This window comes from Protopterus annectens, chromosome 1.part0 (genome assembly GCF_019279795.1).
Source record: "Protopterus annectens isolate FY-2018-M chromosome 1.part0, PAN1.0, whole genome shotgun sequence".
NCBI lineage: Eukaryota > Metazoa > Chordata > Ceratodontiformes > Protopteridae > Protopterus > Protopterus annectens.
Genome location: NC_056725.1, coordinates 737,701,596 through 737,717,705, shown reverse-complemented (window position 1 = coordinate 737,717,705; position 16,110 = coordinate 737,701,596). Strand labels below are relative to the sequence as shown.

Here is a 16,110-nt window from a genome sequence, read left to right as displayed (position 1 = left end):
CCATTTGCATGGGTGCCATTATGTTAGCCACCTCTGTTTTTAGGAGTCCAAAGTTAGCTTTGGTGAAGTTTTTCATGGTGGTTACCTTTGCAGGGTGGGGTGCGGTGGGAGGGATGTGTATTTCCAAGGTGATTTGTTTGCGGTCGGATCTAACGAGGGAGGAGTAGACAATTGGTGTAGAGCAATGGTCGCCCATGTTAGTAATGACCAGGTCAAGGATGTTGCTACCTCTAGTGGGGGTAAGAACAAGCTGGTCCAGGGCATTGGACTTAATGAATTCCAGGAAACACTGGGCAAGTGTATTAGTACATGAGTAGTTTTCGCATTTAATGGAGGTGAAGCTGAAGTAGCCCAGTATGAGAGTGTTAGGTTGAACCCTAATATTCTCCAGAGTATTTAAGAATGTGGAGTGTGAGTCTTGGGACATAGTTGGGGACCTATAGTAAGCTACGACCTGAATCGCTGTCTTACCCAATGTTAGCCGCACCTGAAGTATCTCTGATGCGTTATGTTGGGCTACTGGTCTGGAGGTGTGTGCATCCTTTATGAATATGGAAGCACCACTGTCTTTGGAGCTTCAGTCCAAGTTCTGAGACCGAAAGGTGTGGAATGAGTTATAGCCTGGTAGTTCAGGGGTGCTTTCTGCTGTCTTGAACCAGGTCTCTGTTACAGCACAAATGTCGATGTTCTCCACTTTAAGAAGTGCTTCGAGCAAGTGCATTTTCAGATTTAGACTTCTAGCATTGAGCAGCATGACCCTCAGATTGCATTTGTTTGTAGCTGTTATGGTGGTAATTTGGTCTTTGGAACACCGCCTAAAAAAGGCACTGTGGGATGGCAACAGCCTTGGCCAGTATCCGGAAGCCACGGGTGACAGATGCAGGACATCTCTGGCAAAGCATCGAGGTCTGTCAATCATGTCATTCCAGGCAGACAGATACTGGATCCCCTTAGAATGATACTAGAAACTTAGCCAATTGTTGAAATCAATCATTTTATACTTGTACTGTGGTATCATTCTGGGTAATGGTAAGATGTTGTTCAGGGCTAGGGTCATACCTGCCTGGGCTACATAATCCGAGAGCTCCTCCATGTCTCTTTTCATGTAGTCCAGGGAGGTACGTCTCAGGTCATTCACACCCACATATACAATGACAGAGTCATATTTGTACCTGTTGTTGAGGGACCTGAGTGCGTGCATTATGCGGCGGATCCTGGCACCTGACAGACAGCTGACTGTTACTTTCTCCTTATTCAACTAGTGAGTGGGACATCAGTGTGCCTCACTATCGAGTCACCTATGACTAGTGTGTTGGGAATGCTGTTTTGCCTTAAGGGCCTTGGTCGAGTGGCACACTGTTTAGGAGAGTTATGTGTCTCATCATTACTGTTGTATTGTGGTGGTCAATTGCATTTCTGCCTTGGAGGTCTTTGCTGTTTGGGTAGATTTTTACTGACAGCCTCAGCAAAGGTGGGTGTGTGCTTTATGTTTTTATGTGAAGGTAGTGCTGGTGTGTGTTCTGGAGGGCTATGAGTGCCATGTGGTGTGGTGCAAGTGTCTACCTTCTCCTCCTGACCAGCTATTCCGGTCTAGGTGGGAGAGTGCGTGGCTTCCAACAGTAAAGGTGGGAATCAAACTCAAACACGGGCTTTTAAACCAGAAAGTTGAAATAGATGGAAAAACTGTCCTAACGGCCAATAAACTACAATTTCTGGGCTAGAAACTACTCCTCTTGTGGTAGATAGGCTACCTAGTGCTTACCACTCCCACTGACAAGCTAGAAGGCTTCCCTCCAACACAGAAAGGCTTGGGGGGCTCAGAAGCTTACAAACAGTTCTGGATAAAGGAAATCTGTATCTGGACTAGACTAGTTACAGGAAAGGCTGGAAACAAGTGCAAATGTGGGCTTTTAAACCAGAAAGGTGAAAGAGAGTGAAAAAACTGCCCAAACGGCCAATAAACTATAATTTCTGGGCTAGAAACCACTCCTTTTGTGGTAGATAGGCTACGTAGTTCTTACCACTCCCACTGACAAGCTAGAAGGCTTCCCTCCAACACAGAAAGGCTTGGGGGGCTCAGAAGCTTTAAAACAGTCCTGGGTATAGCAAATCTGTATCTGGACTAGACTAGTTACTGGAAAGGTAGGAAACAAGTGCAAATGCGGGCTTTTAAACCAGAAAGTTGAAAGAGATGGCAAAACTGCCGAAACAGCCAATAAACTACAATTCCTGGTCCAGAAACCACTCCTCTTGTGGTAGATAGGCTACCTAGTGCTTACCACTCCCACTGATAAGCTAGAAGGCTTCCCTCCAACACAGAAAGGCTTGCGGGGCTCAGAAGCTCACAAACAGTTGTGGATACAGCAAATCTGTATCTGGACTCAACTAGTTACAGGAAAGGCAGGAAAGAAGTGCAAATGTGGGCTTTTAAATCAGAAAATTGAAAGAGATGGAAAAAAACTGCCCAAATGGCCAATAAACTACAATTTCTGGGCCAGAAACCACTCCTCTTGTGGTAGATAGCTACCTAGTGCTTACTGCTCCCACTGATAAGCTAGAAAGCTTCTCTCCAATGCAGAAATGCTTGGGGGGCTCAGAAGCTTACAAACAGTCCTGGATACAGCTAATCTGTATCTGGACTAGACTAGTTACAGGAAAGGCAGGAAACAAACTTAGAATTTATTATTATTATTTTTTTTTTTTACAGAAAAGCAGGTAAAGCAGCATTAAAAGCAATTCAAGTGCAGTGCAAGCTAGCACACTTGAGTGTGTAGCAATATTAGAGCAAATACAGTTTAAATAAATGCAATTTATTCAAACTGTGTTCTGAACTGAATTCAATTATTGTTTCATTCAACTCTGAACAGTTAAAAAGTGCCAAAAATATACTTATCAGCTGAGAAGCACACTCAGTCAGAACACAAGGAGATTCTAGCAATTTTTTTTTTAGTAAGTAGAATGGGAGAAAGTAGGAACAGAAGATAATTCAAGGTTAAAAACCTAAGTGGGTTGGCCTTCTCAAATGTTCTCTCTGTATTATGTAGAATGAGCTAATGACACTAGAGTGGGAAGAGTGTCCCAGATCAAATTTACAGTATGGGCGGGCAACTGCAAAGCCACCAAGTATAAGAACAATTCACCAATAGGGAGGGTGGAAGGGAAACTATTACAGCTACTAGCTCTAGCCACTAAATGAAAGTTTTAAACAGATACAGGAGCAAGGAGACTCTAGAAAATGCTTTTAACTGCAAACAAATCAGTTATATGATACCTGACTAGAACACAGAAACCTCACAAAAAATGCACAGAAAAGTACAGATACAGCACTCACAAACAGAAAATACAACTCTCAGTATGAAAAAGCAGTTTACAGTTAAGTAATTCAGTAAAAGTTTATTTAAGTTTAATTTACTAAGCCTCAATCCTGATGTGTTTGTATATAATAAAGCTGCTTGAAACGAACCCACAACTGTTTGTCTGTTTTATCCTGACCCTAATGAGAAACATGGTGTCAGAACTGGAACAGAGACTGCAACTTCTTCAAGACATGAGATGCAGAGTTAATGGTGAAGGTACATTGAACAGGTTGGGAGATACAGTGCTCAAACGATTAAAAAAAGGCCAGACCGAACTACAGGTAACCAAAACTCACATAAATTATTTTGTAAAGAGAATAATACAAATCATTTGCAAAGCAGAAAACACATTACTAATCAAACAAAAGGTACAAAACGCATTATTAATTAAACAAAATATTCAAAACCACGACATTTGATAGTTATCAGAAATACTTATGTGGGTGTTCAGAGTTACATCGGATTTGCATAACAAGCATGTTAAAAGTAAAACAAGCACAAGAAAAGTATAACAAGCATGATAAAAAGTCAAATGGGCACAACAAATACATTAAAAGGGCAAAATAAGCATAAAAAAGCAAGGCGACAGCATGTTTTTTAGTAAACGACCATGTTTTGACATGCGCTACTATTTCGCATTGACCAGAGCTATTCAAAGTATAACTAGAGTTGTTCAAAGTATTTCAGAGTGTGCAAAGTGTTTGCAGTGTATACTTTTTTGCAGTACAATTATTTCAGAGTTTACTGTGTGCAAAGTACAGTTATTCTGCAAAGTGCAATAAGAATACAATAATTCTGAAAAGTTTCTTGTGCTCAAAAGTGTTTCTTACAATGTACACAGTTATTTCGCAAAGTACAGACATTTTGAGAAGTTTCTTGTGCTGCATACAGTTCATTCGCAGGGTGCAATTTTTTTGAAGTGCTGCTTACACTGATAAGGAGTGGTTTCACAAATTGTACTGGTTATAAAGCGTTGTTGTACTACAGATACTTATTTCACAAAGTACATTTATTTTGAAGAGTCTATTGTGCTTCTGGGCATAATTACACGTTCTGGCATAAATTTCTGACGTATATGTGTGTATGTTCGTACATAATGCCAAGGGTCTTTATTACTGTATGTTGATATGGCAGAGGCATTTCACAGACCCAGTCCACTTGAGTTTGATCATAATACTGCAGAGAATTTGAGAGTATTTGAGCAGGAATACAATATTTTCATACAAGCAGCTTTTTCTGATAAAGATGTATGTACGAGGGGTCTATATTAGTACATCAAAGTTTCAAAACTTCGAATGTTCTAATATCGACCCCTATTCAGCGAAAGCTGAAAACTTCGAACATACAGAACAGCGAATTTTTTTCCTAGGGGAAAAATTTGCTGTTCCAAAACGCATACACACAACACAAGCACACCAAACAAACAGCAGTCCACACACATACACCTAAAAGCTTACACCTAACCCTACACTAAACTATACACACACCACTAACTATCCACTTACCTTAACACAAACCCTATCCCTAAGTTCCGTCACTATCGCACACTCACCTCACCTGTGCCCTAACCCACCTAACCCACCCTAACCCTCATGTCCACACAATCGCAAACATACCTGACCTGCACGATAACCCTAACTATCCTAACCCGCACTCAATCGCACACTTACCTGAACCCGACCCGTAACTTTCCACCACAGTGCTGAAAATACCGAAGCAATAGAAATGGACAACCGAATTCTTTCCCTAGGAAAAAATTCGGTTTTCTGTTGCTTCGAAATTTTCAGCTTTCGCTGAATAGGGGTCGATATTAGAACATTTGAAGTTTTGAAACTTCAATGTTCTAATATGGACCCCGTACGAGGGCATTTATTTTGCTTAACTTAGCAGGGTGAGAACCCATTCAGAGTCAGCGTTCATTTGTGTATGCACCAGCAGTATATGCAGGAGAAGGGGAAAACCGTCATATTGTTGTACAAGCTGAATCAAGGCAGGACCCTGAATGCTTGAAACGTAAATTTAGGGAAATGTGTAACCCCTAGACAAATGTTACATTGGAGAGGCACTTATTTTATACAAGAGACCAAAAGCCAGGAACAACCTTTGGAGCTTATATTACTGACTTGAGAAACAAAGCTAAAACGTGCAGGTTTTGTGATATGATAGACAAGTTGATAAAAGACAGGCTTGTGTGTGGTGTTAATAATGCTGCTGTGAGAAAGATTTTGCTTCGGGACAGTGATTTAACTTTGAACAAAGCTATTAAAGCTTTGTCAGACATGAGCTTACAGAAAGGCACACAAATATGCTTGCAAGTGATAACAGCATGGTTTCAACAGCCTCTAGCACAAACGTAGACAGCATGCAGGACATAGTGAGCACAAACAGGCCTAAGCACATGGCAGCTGCAGTCCCTGCAAGACTTGCAGGGACAGCCTGTATCTTTCCAGCAAGTTCCAAGACAATATCATTAAAACAGACATGCCCAGTGCATCATAACGGTGAGTCAGCAAAACCCAAGTAAAGTCTTATTGTTAACTGTTGTAATTGCGGTACCAATCATGAGTCTAAAAGAGAAAAGTGTTCAGCATCTGGTCAGCAATGCCACAAGTGTAAAAAATGGAACCACTTTCAAAAGTTTTGTTAACCAAGCAAGCCTCAGTTATTTATTAAGAAAGGTCACTCAAGAAAGCAAATTGATCATATAGAAAGCTGCAACTCAACTTTATATGCAGATGGTGTATCAGTGGTTAATGCAGTAGACTTGTTGGCAAAGAATGAAGTATTTTGCACTGTCCTGATCAATGGTAAACCTAAGGAGCTCAAAGTAGACACTGGTTCAAAGTGTAATGTTATGTCAACAGAAACATTTGCTAGAGTAAGAGCTGGTGAACAACTTAATTTGGCCAATTGTGCGAAGCTTGTTGCTTATTGTAGTGAAGAGATTCAAATGGAAGGCTCAGTAGTGCTTTCACACTATTCAGCCTGGAACAGTTACAGCTTGCAATTTTATGTAGTCAGAAGACCTGTGTAGTCACTATTAGGTCTCAGAGACAGTTTAAGAATGAAACTGCTTTCTTTTACCAAAGAAGTCCATCATGTAAGCACATGTCCTAGTTCCAGTTCCCTGATGCTATTTTCTCAGAGTATGCTGATATTTCCGAAGACAAGTTAGGCAAATATCCAGTTGTGTACCAGATGAAATTAGACCCAGAGGTTTGTCCAGTGGTCAGACCAACGAGAAAAGTTCTGAAAGCTATACAAGACAAAGTCAAGGTCCACTTAGAAAAAATGGTGCAGCAAGGTGTGATTTGTCCAGTTACAGAACAAACCAAATCGGTGTCTTCCATGGTAGTTGCTCAAAAGAAAAACTCAGATGAAATCCTAGAGACTTAATGCATTAAAGAGGCCCCACCATCCTATGCGTACAGTTGAGGAGGTTGCTACCCTCATGCCAAATGCCACTGTTTTTTCTGTCTTAGATGCAAAGAGTTCATTCTGGCAAGTAATGCTTGATCACAAATCTTCACTATTGACTACATTCAGTACCCCATTTGGTAGAATGCCTTCTGGAATAAATTCCGCCACTGAAGTATTTCAGCGTGCAATGGAGCAAAGTTTTTCAGGTTATCTGTGTGCTATAATAGTAGATGATTTACTAGTTGGAGGCAATCGTGAAGCAGAGCATGACAGAAACCTCAGGAAAGTTCTGGACAGAGCATGTGAAGTGAACTTAAAGCTCAATCCTCTGAAATGTAAATTCAGGCTACCAGAAGTTACTTATGTAGGTCATTTATTTACCAGAACAGACTTACGAACAGACCATTCCAAACAAATAGCCATTCTTGAGATGCCAGCTCCAGGCAATGTCCAAGCCTTACAGCATTTCCTTGGTATGGTGAACTATTTGGGCAAGTTTCTACCAGACTTCAGTGAATTATCAACATCTTTAACTCATTACATTCGAGTGACGCCTCCAGGTGCATCTGCAGTTACCTCCTACTGCTCCTCTAGGCGTCAAATATTGCTTGTTCAAATTTGCATTAATAATTCCAAAACCATGCCCTGTACAAGGTATCAGAATATTTTATCTTGAAGCATACATGCTTGCAAACACAATTGTATTGATATTTGACCTATGTCAATGAGTATTTGTTAGAATTGTAAGGTGATAACTTTATTTTTTAAAGGCTCAAGCCACGCCCACTAGGAGTTAAAGGTGCACAATCAAAAGAGCTGTACTGGAGGGAATGAATTCTGACGTGCAAAAATGGTGCCTGGTCATGGTTAGAACACTAGAGAACATTTGACGACATTAAATAAAAGATTGCCAGCCCACCTAAGTTAAGATACTATGATGTCCACAAACCAGTAACTCTTTCTTGTGATGCTTCAAAGATTGGTATTGGTGCAGTTATTCTTCAAGAGGGCAGACCAGTAGTCTATGCATCTAGAACTCTTACCCAAACTGAGATGCAGCATGCTCAGACTGAGAAGGATCTTTTGGCAATTGTGTTTGCATGTTCGAAGTTCCATGATTATATTTATGGCCGAGCTAGCCAGATCGAGACTGATCAACCTCTAGTCACTATTTTAAAGAAGCCTATGCATACAGCTCCAGCAAGACTACAAAGAATGATTCTCAGATTACAAAAGTACAACTTTAAAATGGTCTATATAAAAGGCAAACTTCTTTATCTGGCTGATCCCTTATCCAGATTGCCCAGAAATACCACAGAAAATGTTGATGCAGAAAAATTTGACTTTGATGTCATGGAGGTGTGTAACTTGTTCTATCACAAGACTATGTGAGCTAAGAGATCATACAAAGACTGATTCAGTTTTGGAAAAGCTCAACCACTTCATCAATGTTGGATGGCTGTCAAAGCAATCTTGTGTACCAACAGAAGTGCAACTCTATTTTCCTTACAGAGGTGAGATATTGATGGAAGATGGTATCATTTTCAAAGGTCCTAAAGTTGTCGTTCCTACTTCCTTACAACATGAGTGCATTCAGGTTTTGCACCATGGCCACCCAGGTTCAGAAGCTACCAAAAGGGCGAGAGTACTAGTATTTTGGCCTTCCCTGTCGAAAGACACTAATAAAGTGCTTTCATCTTGTTCAGTATGTAATAGTACTAAACCGCATTTGCAAAAAGAGCCACTTCAGCTAAGCCAGATCCCTGAACTACCTTGGTCAACAATAGCTAGTGACATATTTGAGTGGAACAATCAGAATTATTTATTGTTGGTAGACTCTTATTCAAACTGGTTTGAGATCGATCTGCTACCTAACCTAACATCCAGTACTGTTATAACTAAGTTGAAGCTTCACTTCTCAGTCCTTGGTAGTCCACATAAAGTTATTTCTGACAACGGTGCCCAATTTATCAGTCAGTTATTTCAGAAATTTGCAAAAGAGTGGGACTTTATTCATATTACTAGCAGTCCGGAATATCCCCAGTCAAACGGTCTGGCTAAGCATGCAGTATGAAGTGCAAAGCACTCAAGAGGTCAAAGCTTGACAATACCGATATTTTCTTGAATTTGCTTAATCTCAGAAATGTACCCCATGATAACTTACTTGGCTCACCTGCTCAGAAACTTCTATCTAGGCAAACCAGAACAACCTTGCCTATCAGTTCCAGTTCGTTGATGCCTAATGCTAAAAACACCAGAGCAATCAAAGGCCAACTATTTAAAAAGTGTCCTTTTCAGAAGTCCAGCTATGATAAAATGAGAAGATTTCTTCGTCCACTGAAAGAAGGAGAGATAGTGAGGATGCAAACGGCAAAAGGATTTGATCGAACTGGTCAAGTGAGAGGTATATATGCCAAGCCGAGATCCTACTTAGTGGAATCTGAGGGTATAGAATACAGAAGAAATCACAGGAATCTTCTTCCAGTGTCTGAATCGATATCACAGCATTGTACCTGTGATACAGACTCTAGATCTCAGAGCAACCCAGAAGTTGGCCCTGTTGAAGGACATGTCTCAGTACCTATTCCCATTCCCGATGATGTCCCAGATGTCCCTGAAGTTGAACATTCATTAAAGACAGTCCTTGTTGCTAAACCCAGTACTAATTTTTATGTCACATGATCAGATCATATTTCTAGACCTAGTATAAAATACAGAGCAACCTGGACATGACTCTTTTATTTGTATTTAGTTCTGTATAACTGCATGTCAATGAATGTTGTCATTTTCATTGCATGACTTATTTCTCAAATAGGGAGGATGTGGAACAGAGCTTGTGTTGTAACTTTAAGAAGCATTTAAAGTTTGGGCACGTGCATATAAATAGTGAGCACGTGCAGGCAACAGTGCCATTTTGAGATAGCCAGAGTGTTAACATGTTTGAGTACAGTAGTTAGTCTGTTTATAAATTTATTTAAGTTTAAGTTACTAAGCCTCAATCCTAATGTGTTTGTATATAATAAAGATGCTTGATCCGAACCCACAACTGTCTTTTTTATCCTGACCGGGCGAGTGACAATCACCACACCTTCTATCCTGACCGGACGAGTGACAATCACCACACCTTCTATTTAACAAAACAATTTGTAGTGCTGTCAACTTAAAGGAATAGATACAATCCGTATTATTAATGTGTTTAAATAATGTATTATTGTCCACCTGTCTGAATATATCTGAGAGATGGTCACAAATGCAATCCTTGAACTTATGATTTGATTTCCCAATGTAAAACGCTGTACAAGAGTTACAATTAGCTAAGTCAGCATATTGTTTAACATAAAATGTTCTTGTTTTTACAGGATGTACAATCTATCTTTTCTTAAAATGTATTTACAGAATGTGAATTTAGTGCAGGTACAGGTTTCTTTCCTACAACTATTTCTGCTGGAAATGAGATGATGTTGCTCTTTATAACATTGCATCTGCTTTAGATTTCTAGATTGTTTATAACCAAATGCAGGTTTATTAATTAACACCTTTCTTAAGTTATCAACACATGTTAATTGTGCCAGTGTTCACTTCTTCATAAAATCTGTGTGTCTATAATAAGTAAACATAACTCTGAATTTATTATGTGGGTTGGCATCTATGTTGTTACCATAATTGTTGATCATGTTTGTATTGTTGTCACAATGTGAAAAAATGGGCCTACCCTTGGTCTGATGTTCTGGTTTTTTAACATGTCAATATCATAGCCTCTTTGTTTCAATCTCTCAGTATGTAAATCTGGCTGTGAAATGTAATATCACTGGTACTGACCATGAAAGTCCTAAGTATTTGTACCCTAGTTAGACAAGAAACATAAATGGTGGATGCATGCTAGTGTTATGCAATAAGTGTTCCTCTTCACTTTCTTATTTAGTATTGTAATTTCTATACCCCCATTATCATTTCTATTACTGCATATATCTAAAAACAACTATAGTACTGTAAGAGGTATTTTTTTAATTGTAAATAATCAAAATCAGCCTGTTCGCAATCCCAAATAATAAATATGTCATCAATGAACACTTTATAAAATAAAAAATAAAAACTGTTCTTATTAAAAACTATTCATCTCTTGCAGTTCGCCAATACCAAGTTGGCATATGCATTTGCTACTGGTGTACCCATGGTAATGTCTTTCTTCTATCTGTATAATTTAACCTAGAACAGGAATACATTGTTAGTTAAAACTAAAAAGCATTAATTCACAAATGGTGTCAATCAGACCATTACACATATCAATATGAAGACTCAAGAATTCCCTCAAATGTTCTACTCCTTCATCATTTGGTATCACAATAAATAGACTATATTTAGAGGGCCTGACAATTATTTTTCAAATTTACTTACTGACTCATATAAAACATATAATTGTTGCAAAATCATTACTATCTTTCATATAGCTCTGTTTTCAAAGTATTTTCTAAATAAATAGATATGGGTTCAGCGGCCCACTTCCTTGTTGAGACAACTGGTCTAAAAGGTGGTCTTTTGCTGTCCTTATGAATCTTTGGTAGACTCTTATAGGTCAGCTTAAGTTGTTTAGGAGTGTGAAAAAAGTCTAATAATTCTGGCATGAGATGACCATTAATATGCAGCCCATAAATATCACTTCCTACCTTTCTCATAATTCTGGCCAGCTGTACAGAATTCAATACTTCATATGTGTCATCATCATCAAGTTGGGACAGCATGCTGTCATAGTAAAATTCAGCATACAAATCTACTACCCCTCCACTTCTTAATTATAATGTCATTGCTTTTGATCAGAGAAACTAACATTTTACATTCAAGTTTACTTAGATTGGAAAACTTAGATCTATTTCTACTAATTTGTGTATCACTGAAAACTTTACAGATCTCATTTTCACATATATCCTGAACAATTTGTATTACATTGTTGTTGTTAGGTATAAAATTATTTTTTTCTTTAAAACATTAATTTCTGAATAAGAATTAGGAAAAATGGAAAAATGCACATTAAATTTAATTTCCTAACAAACAATATAAATTCAGTCATACAACTGGTCAAATCTGCATCACACGCCGGTATGAAATTTATCACTTTGCCTTATACATACAGTTCAGTACTGCTTAGGATGTATCTAAATATATTGCAGACTATGGATGAATCAAACTCAGATCACATATTAACCATGGAACCCAGTTACACTTTTCTTTATCCTGTGCCTCCTCCATTTCTGCTTCTTCCCGTCCTTTTCTGGACATGAAAGGGGGCATCCTTCCAGAAAATTTCAAAATCCAAAGGGTCTAGGGCCAATACTCTGGTCGAGTCAATGACTGTCAGCGTTAATGCATCCAGTGAAGGCACAGTTTCTGAAGTCACTTGTTCATTCACAACAGATTATTCATCGATCCCATTAGAAATGACTGCATCGGTCTTGGGTGTAACATGAAATCGCACTGATTTTGGCTATGAGAAAAACATCACCTCTGTAATAATCTACATCATGTTTAAGTTTCCTTTTCTTGATCGCTATTAAATGTCGCTCAAAGGTGATGACACTGTCAAGTACAACATCATACAAACTCTTGTACCTATCACTGTCTAGAGATTGCATTACTTGAAGATGCAATTCAATCAGGTATACGTTTTGCCATTTATGTACAAGTGCTGGACAGCACTCATCATATGTCTGCATCTTCAAAATTTGTAAGCCACATGGTGCAGTCCTCAGTTATAGACAGGCTTAAAAACTAAGCCTTTGCCATTGCAATCTTTTAAATGCTATGAATTTACTCTCCATACTTGTTACATCATTAACAAAAGATAGTTCTTCATCACTCACTGTGTCAGATTTGTCATTGACAGTTATGATGCTGTCACTTGAAAAGGATTGCTCCTCATGGCCAACAATTTGTTGAAATGCTGTTTGAGCAAAGATAAATCCAAAACGTTCTTCCTCTGTGTGAAAAGGGATGGAGAAAGTTGTATATGGATAACATCCATGGTCTGTGAGCATTTCCCAAGAAGTAATTCCAAAAACAAACACAAAAAAGTTTAATGGACAAAACAGTACATAAAAAATGATGAAGCTTTGATGACAAACGCTGTTCTAGCTAGTGATTACCCAACCAGTATTAAAAAATTTTATCAGATTACCCTCTGTGTTACTGCAGTTGACAATTTTTGTCAAGACTGGATTTTTTCTTTTTGCACGTTGACCGTTTTATCCTCTTGCGCTGCTTGTCTGTGTTTGCTTTTTGAGAGAAGGTTAGAAAAGATTCGGAAAAGTGACTGGAAAGACAATTTGCAAAGGAACAATGAGAAGACAAAGTATGTGACAAAGTCCAGAAGATTTAGGAGTTTTGCTTAGAAGTGTTTGCATAGGTATTTTTATACACAGAGCAGACTTCAGAGAATTTTTCCTTGGGTGTGATAGAAAAGAAAAAGTTAACTGGGAACATGTTTTTTGAGAGTTTAAGATGTTGGCATATTTTAAAAATTAAAAAAACGAAAGTAACCACAGTGTAAAATCTAACTAAAAAAACTCCAAAACATACACTGTGAAGCAGTAGGAAATACTTTCAGTCAGCCAGACTCTTCAGTCCAAGCTGTTTTTATTCTTTCAATGTACAAAGACACAGATTGAGTGCTTTCATCCCCTGAAACTAGGGACTTCAGAATCAGATACATACCTGTAATGTATATTACATGAATACGAAAAATATTAATACTGTTTGCTTTTCTTTTATTAATGTGTTATGTTTAAAAACAAATAAATTAATGGTGGTATTTCCTGGCAGAGTACTGAACACAGGGCACAAGACGCATTTGTTCATATATACCAGGGAATATGAGTAAAAAGGTAAAGAGGAGACAACTTGCTGGATGTGTTGAGACAATGCAGCTTCAATGCATTTTTTTCTGTATACAGATGAAATACATCTGAATTATGGCATGCAATAAATCAGAGGAAATATTTCATATCAGAAATGAACTATCTTGGTCAATCTGTGTAATGTAAAAAAGGAGAGAATAGTCTAACATGGATAAAGAGGCATGAATGAATAAAAGTTTAGGATTTATCACTTAAATTTAAGCGCACAGTGGAAACAGGTTCTGAATATAACATCGTTAACAGGAGATACTTTAATTCTTATTAGGTGTCATAAAATGTAAAGATTACAAGTCAGAGTAGAGAAAGTAAAAAAAGCAAAGTTTTGGAAAATTATAAACTAGATATTAAATAATGTAGTAGTAACAGAAAAGAAAAAAATGTTAACTTTAGTTTGTTAGGAATTGTAATATTGGTTGTTGATGAATACACATAAGCTAGAAAGAGATCAATGAATATAATGTAAAAACTTTCCTGAGTGTTTTCCAAATTACAGTAAGCTGAAGCTTGCAAGGACAAAAAAACGTTTCAGTTTAATGACTAGCTGAAACAACTTAAACAAAAGACATTTTTTGCAGGAAGTTAAGCCCCCTGCACCCACTTTTGTGAAGGACTTTTCCCCAACACAAGCTCTTTATTTAAATGTGATAATTTCCCATTGATACAACCACCGATAAAAGAAAAAAGAAAACACCAACAGCAAAATCATGATGGAGCACAAACAGAAACCATACTAACAGTGATTTTCTACACAAAACACTTACTACCAAATTTCACAGTGTCAAGTAGAAATCGTTGAGTTGAAATCTAATCTGGTTTCAAGTTGAAAAATAGTACTGTAACAACGTACATATTGTGTTTATTTTTTAAAATGAATGCACTATTTTTTTATTTGTATATTAAGATGTATTGTTAAACTTTAAAGTCTAATGTTACTAACTGGCTGTCTAACCTTTCTTACATTATTACACTTTTTTCACAGAAGAACATACATTCAACCCCCCCCCCACACACACACACACACACACACACACACACACACACACACACACACATGGATAGTATAACCTCCAAACTCCTGAAAGGCATTCACCAACAGAAAACAAATATAAAATATCACCCAGGTACCTACTTTTCTTGCCCAAACAGATGATGCCCTAGTCAACAGATACTAAGAATTTTGTCTCAGATACAGACTTCCTTCCTTATTTCTTAACTTCTTGCACAGATTTTTTTCCAGGCTTCCAATGTCATCATCAGTTCTAGCCCATAACACCACTGGAAACGCATTCATCAACCATAACAACTTCACCAGTCACTGGGTGAGGTGGTAGTGGTCATTGTCACAACCTGCAGTAGTCCAAAGTGAGTGAGAGACCCCATCCTCTCTAGGGAATGACCCCAGCAGGCATCACAAATTCCACTGTCAGGTTCCATCAGTAGAGATTTCTGTGTAGGAGTAGTACAAAATGATGGAGTCATCTTATTTAATCTTCTTACCCACTCCACTTCTAAACTTCTCTCACCCCACAAAATATATATATATATATATATATATAAATAAAAAAGGAACAGAATCTGATAACTTGACCAGCACATTAAACTGATATTTACCTCTTCTTTGTTGACAGATTTATAGGTTCTGTACATTGTTTGGCGTGTAGGGCTTCCTGAGGCTGTGATGATTCTATACAAGTGACCACTGAAGATGTCTGACCCTGCTGTGGCAAAGGAGACAAGTGATTTTTTATCAACTCATTTTCTTGTTTAACTCTTTTCATTCCTTTCTGTTTCCTTTTAGGGAACTTTATTTGTTCCACACCTAATTTGGAAAAGGGGGAGGAGAGAAGTAATTAAAAAAAAATCAGGTAACAAACTCAAAACAACAGATAGTTTTACATTATCATTACACATTATGACACTTAAGTTTACCTCGAGCAGCATCTGCTGATACCATCTGTTTGGCCATCATCAAGATATCTTGCTCTGCACTTCAGTATCCAAGGATATAAAATGACTGATTACATGGCCCTTAGAGGGATTCGGGCATGGAGTCATGAAGGTAATCCAAGTGGAGTAAAACTTTAAAGAAAAGAAAACAGAAAAAGTGTAGTTACTCAGAAAGCAGGCGGATTTATTTGACTAAAGTGCAAAGTAAAATTTATTTAGACAGGCTAGCTTGAATATGCAAGAAAACGGTACTACTCTGAATCAAACTAAAATACATTCTTACCCTCCTTAATGACTCTAGAATTGGGTTCACTATCGTTTCCTTTCCAATTTAGCATTTCTCCTCAGTAGTTCAAATGCTCATTGGCATATGTAACCTGTCCTGATGTATGCAATGACATCATGCACCACACCAGGAGTGCACATTCAGCCCCTCAGCAAGCAAAAATCTGCAAATTAATACAATCACAATGACATTC

General features: G+C 38.0%; 1 protein-coding gene across 1 annotated transcript in view; it reads right to left on the bottom strand.

The window, feature by feature from the left end:
- Positions 1 to 15,759, bottom strand: part of LOC122794375 (symplekin-like) — a 1,034,965-nt gene extending 1,019,206 nt beyond the window's left edge. Inside the window, exons 1-2 of the mRNA XM_044062716.1 lie at positions 15,614 to 15,759; positions 15,296 to 15,503 (exon numbers count right to left, since the gene is read on the bottom strand). Of these exons, the coding sequence (XP_043918651.1) occupies positions 15,296 to 15,503; positions 15,614 to 15,653 (248 nt within the window). The 5' untranslated portion in view covers positions 15,654 to 15,759. The remainder of the gene's footprint in view (positions 1 to 15,295; positions 15,504 to 15,613) is intronic.
- Positions 15,760 to 16,110: the final 351 nt, after the last annotated feature.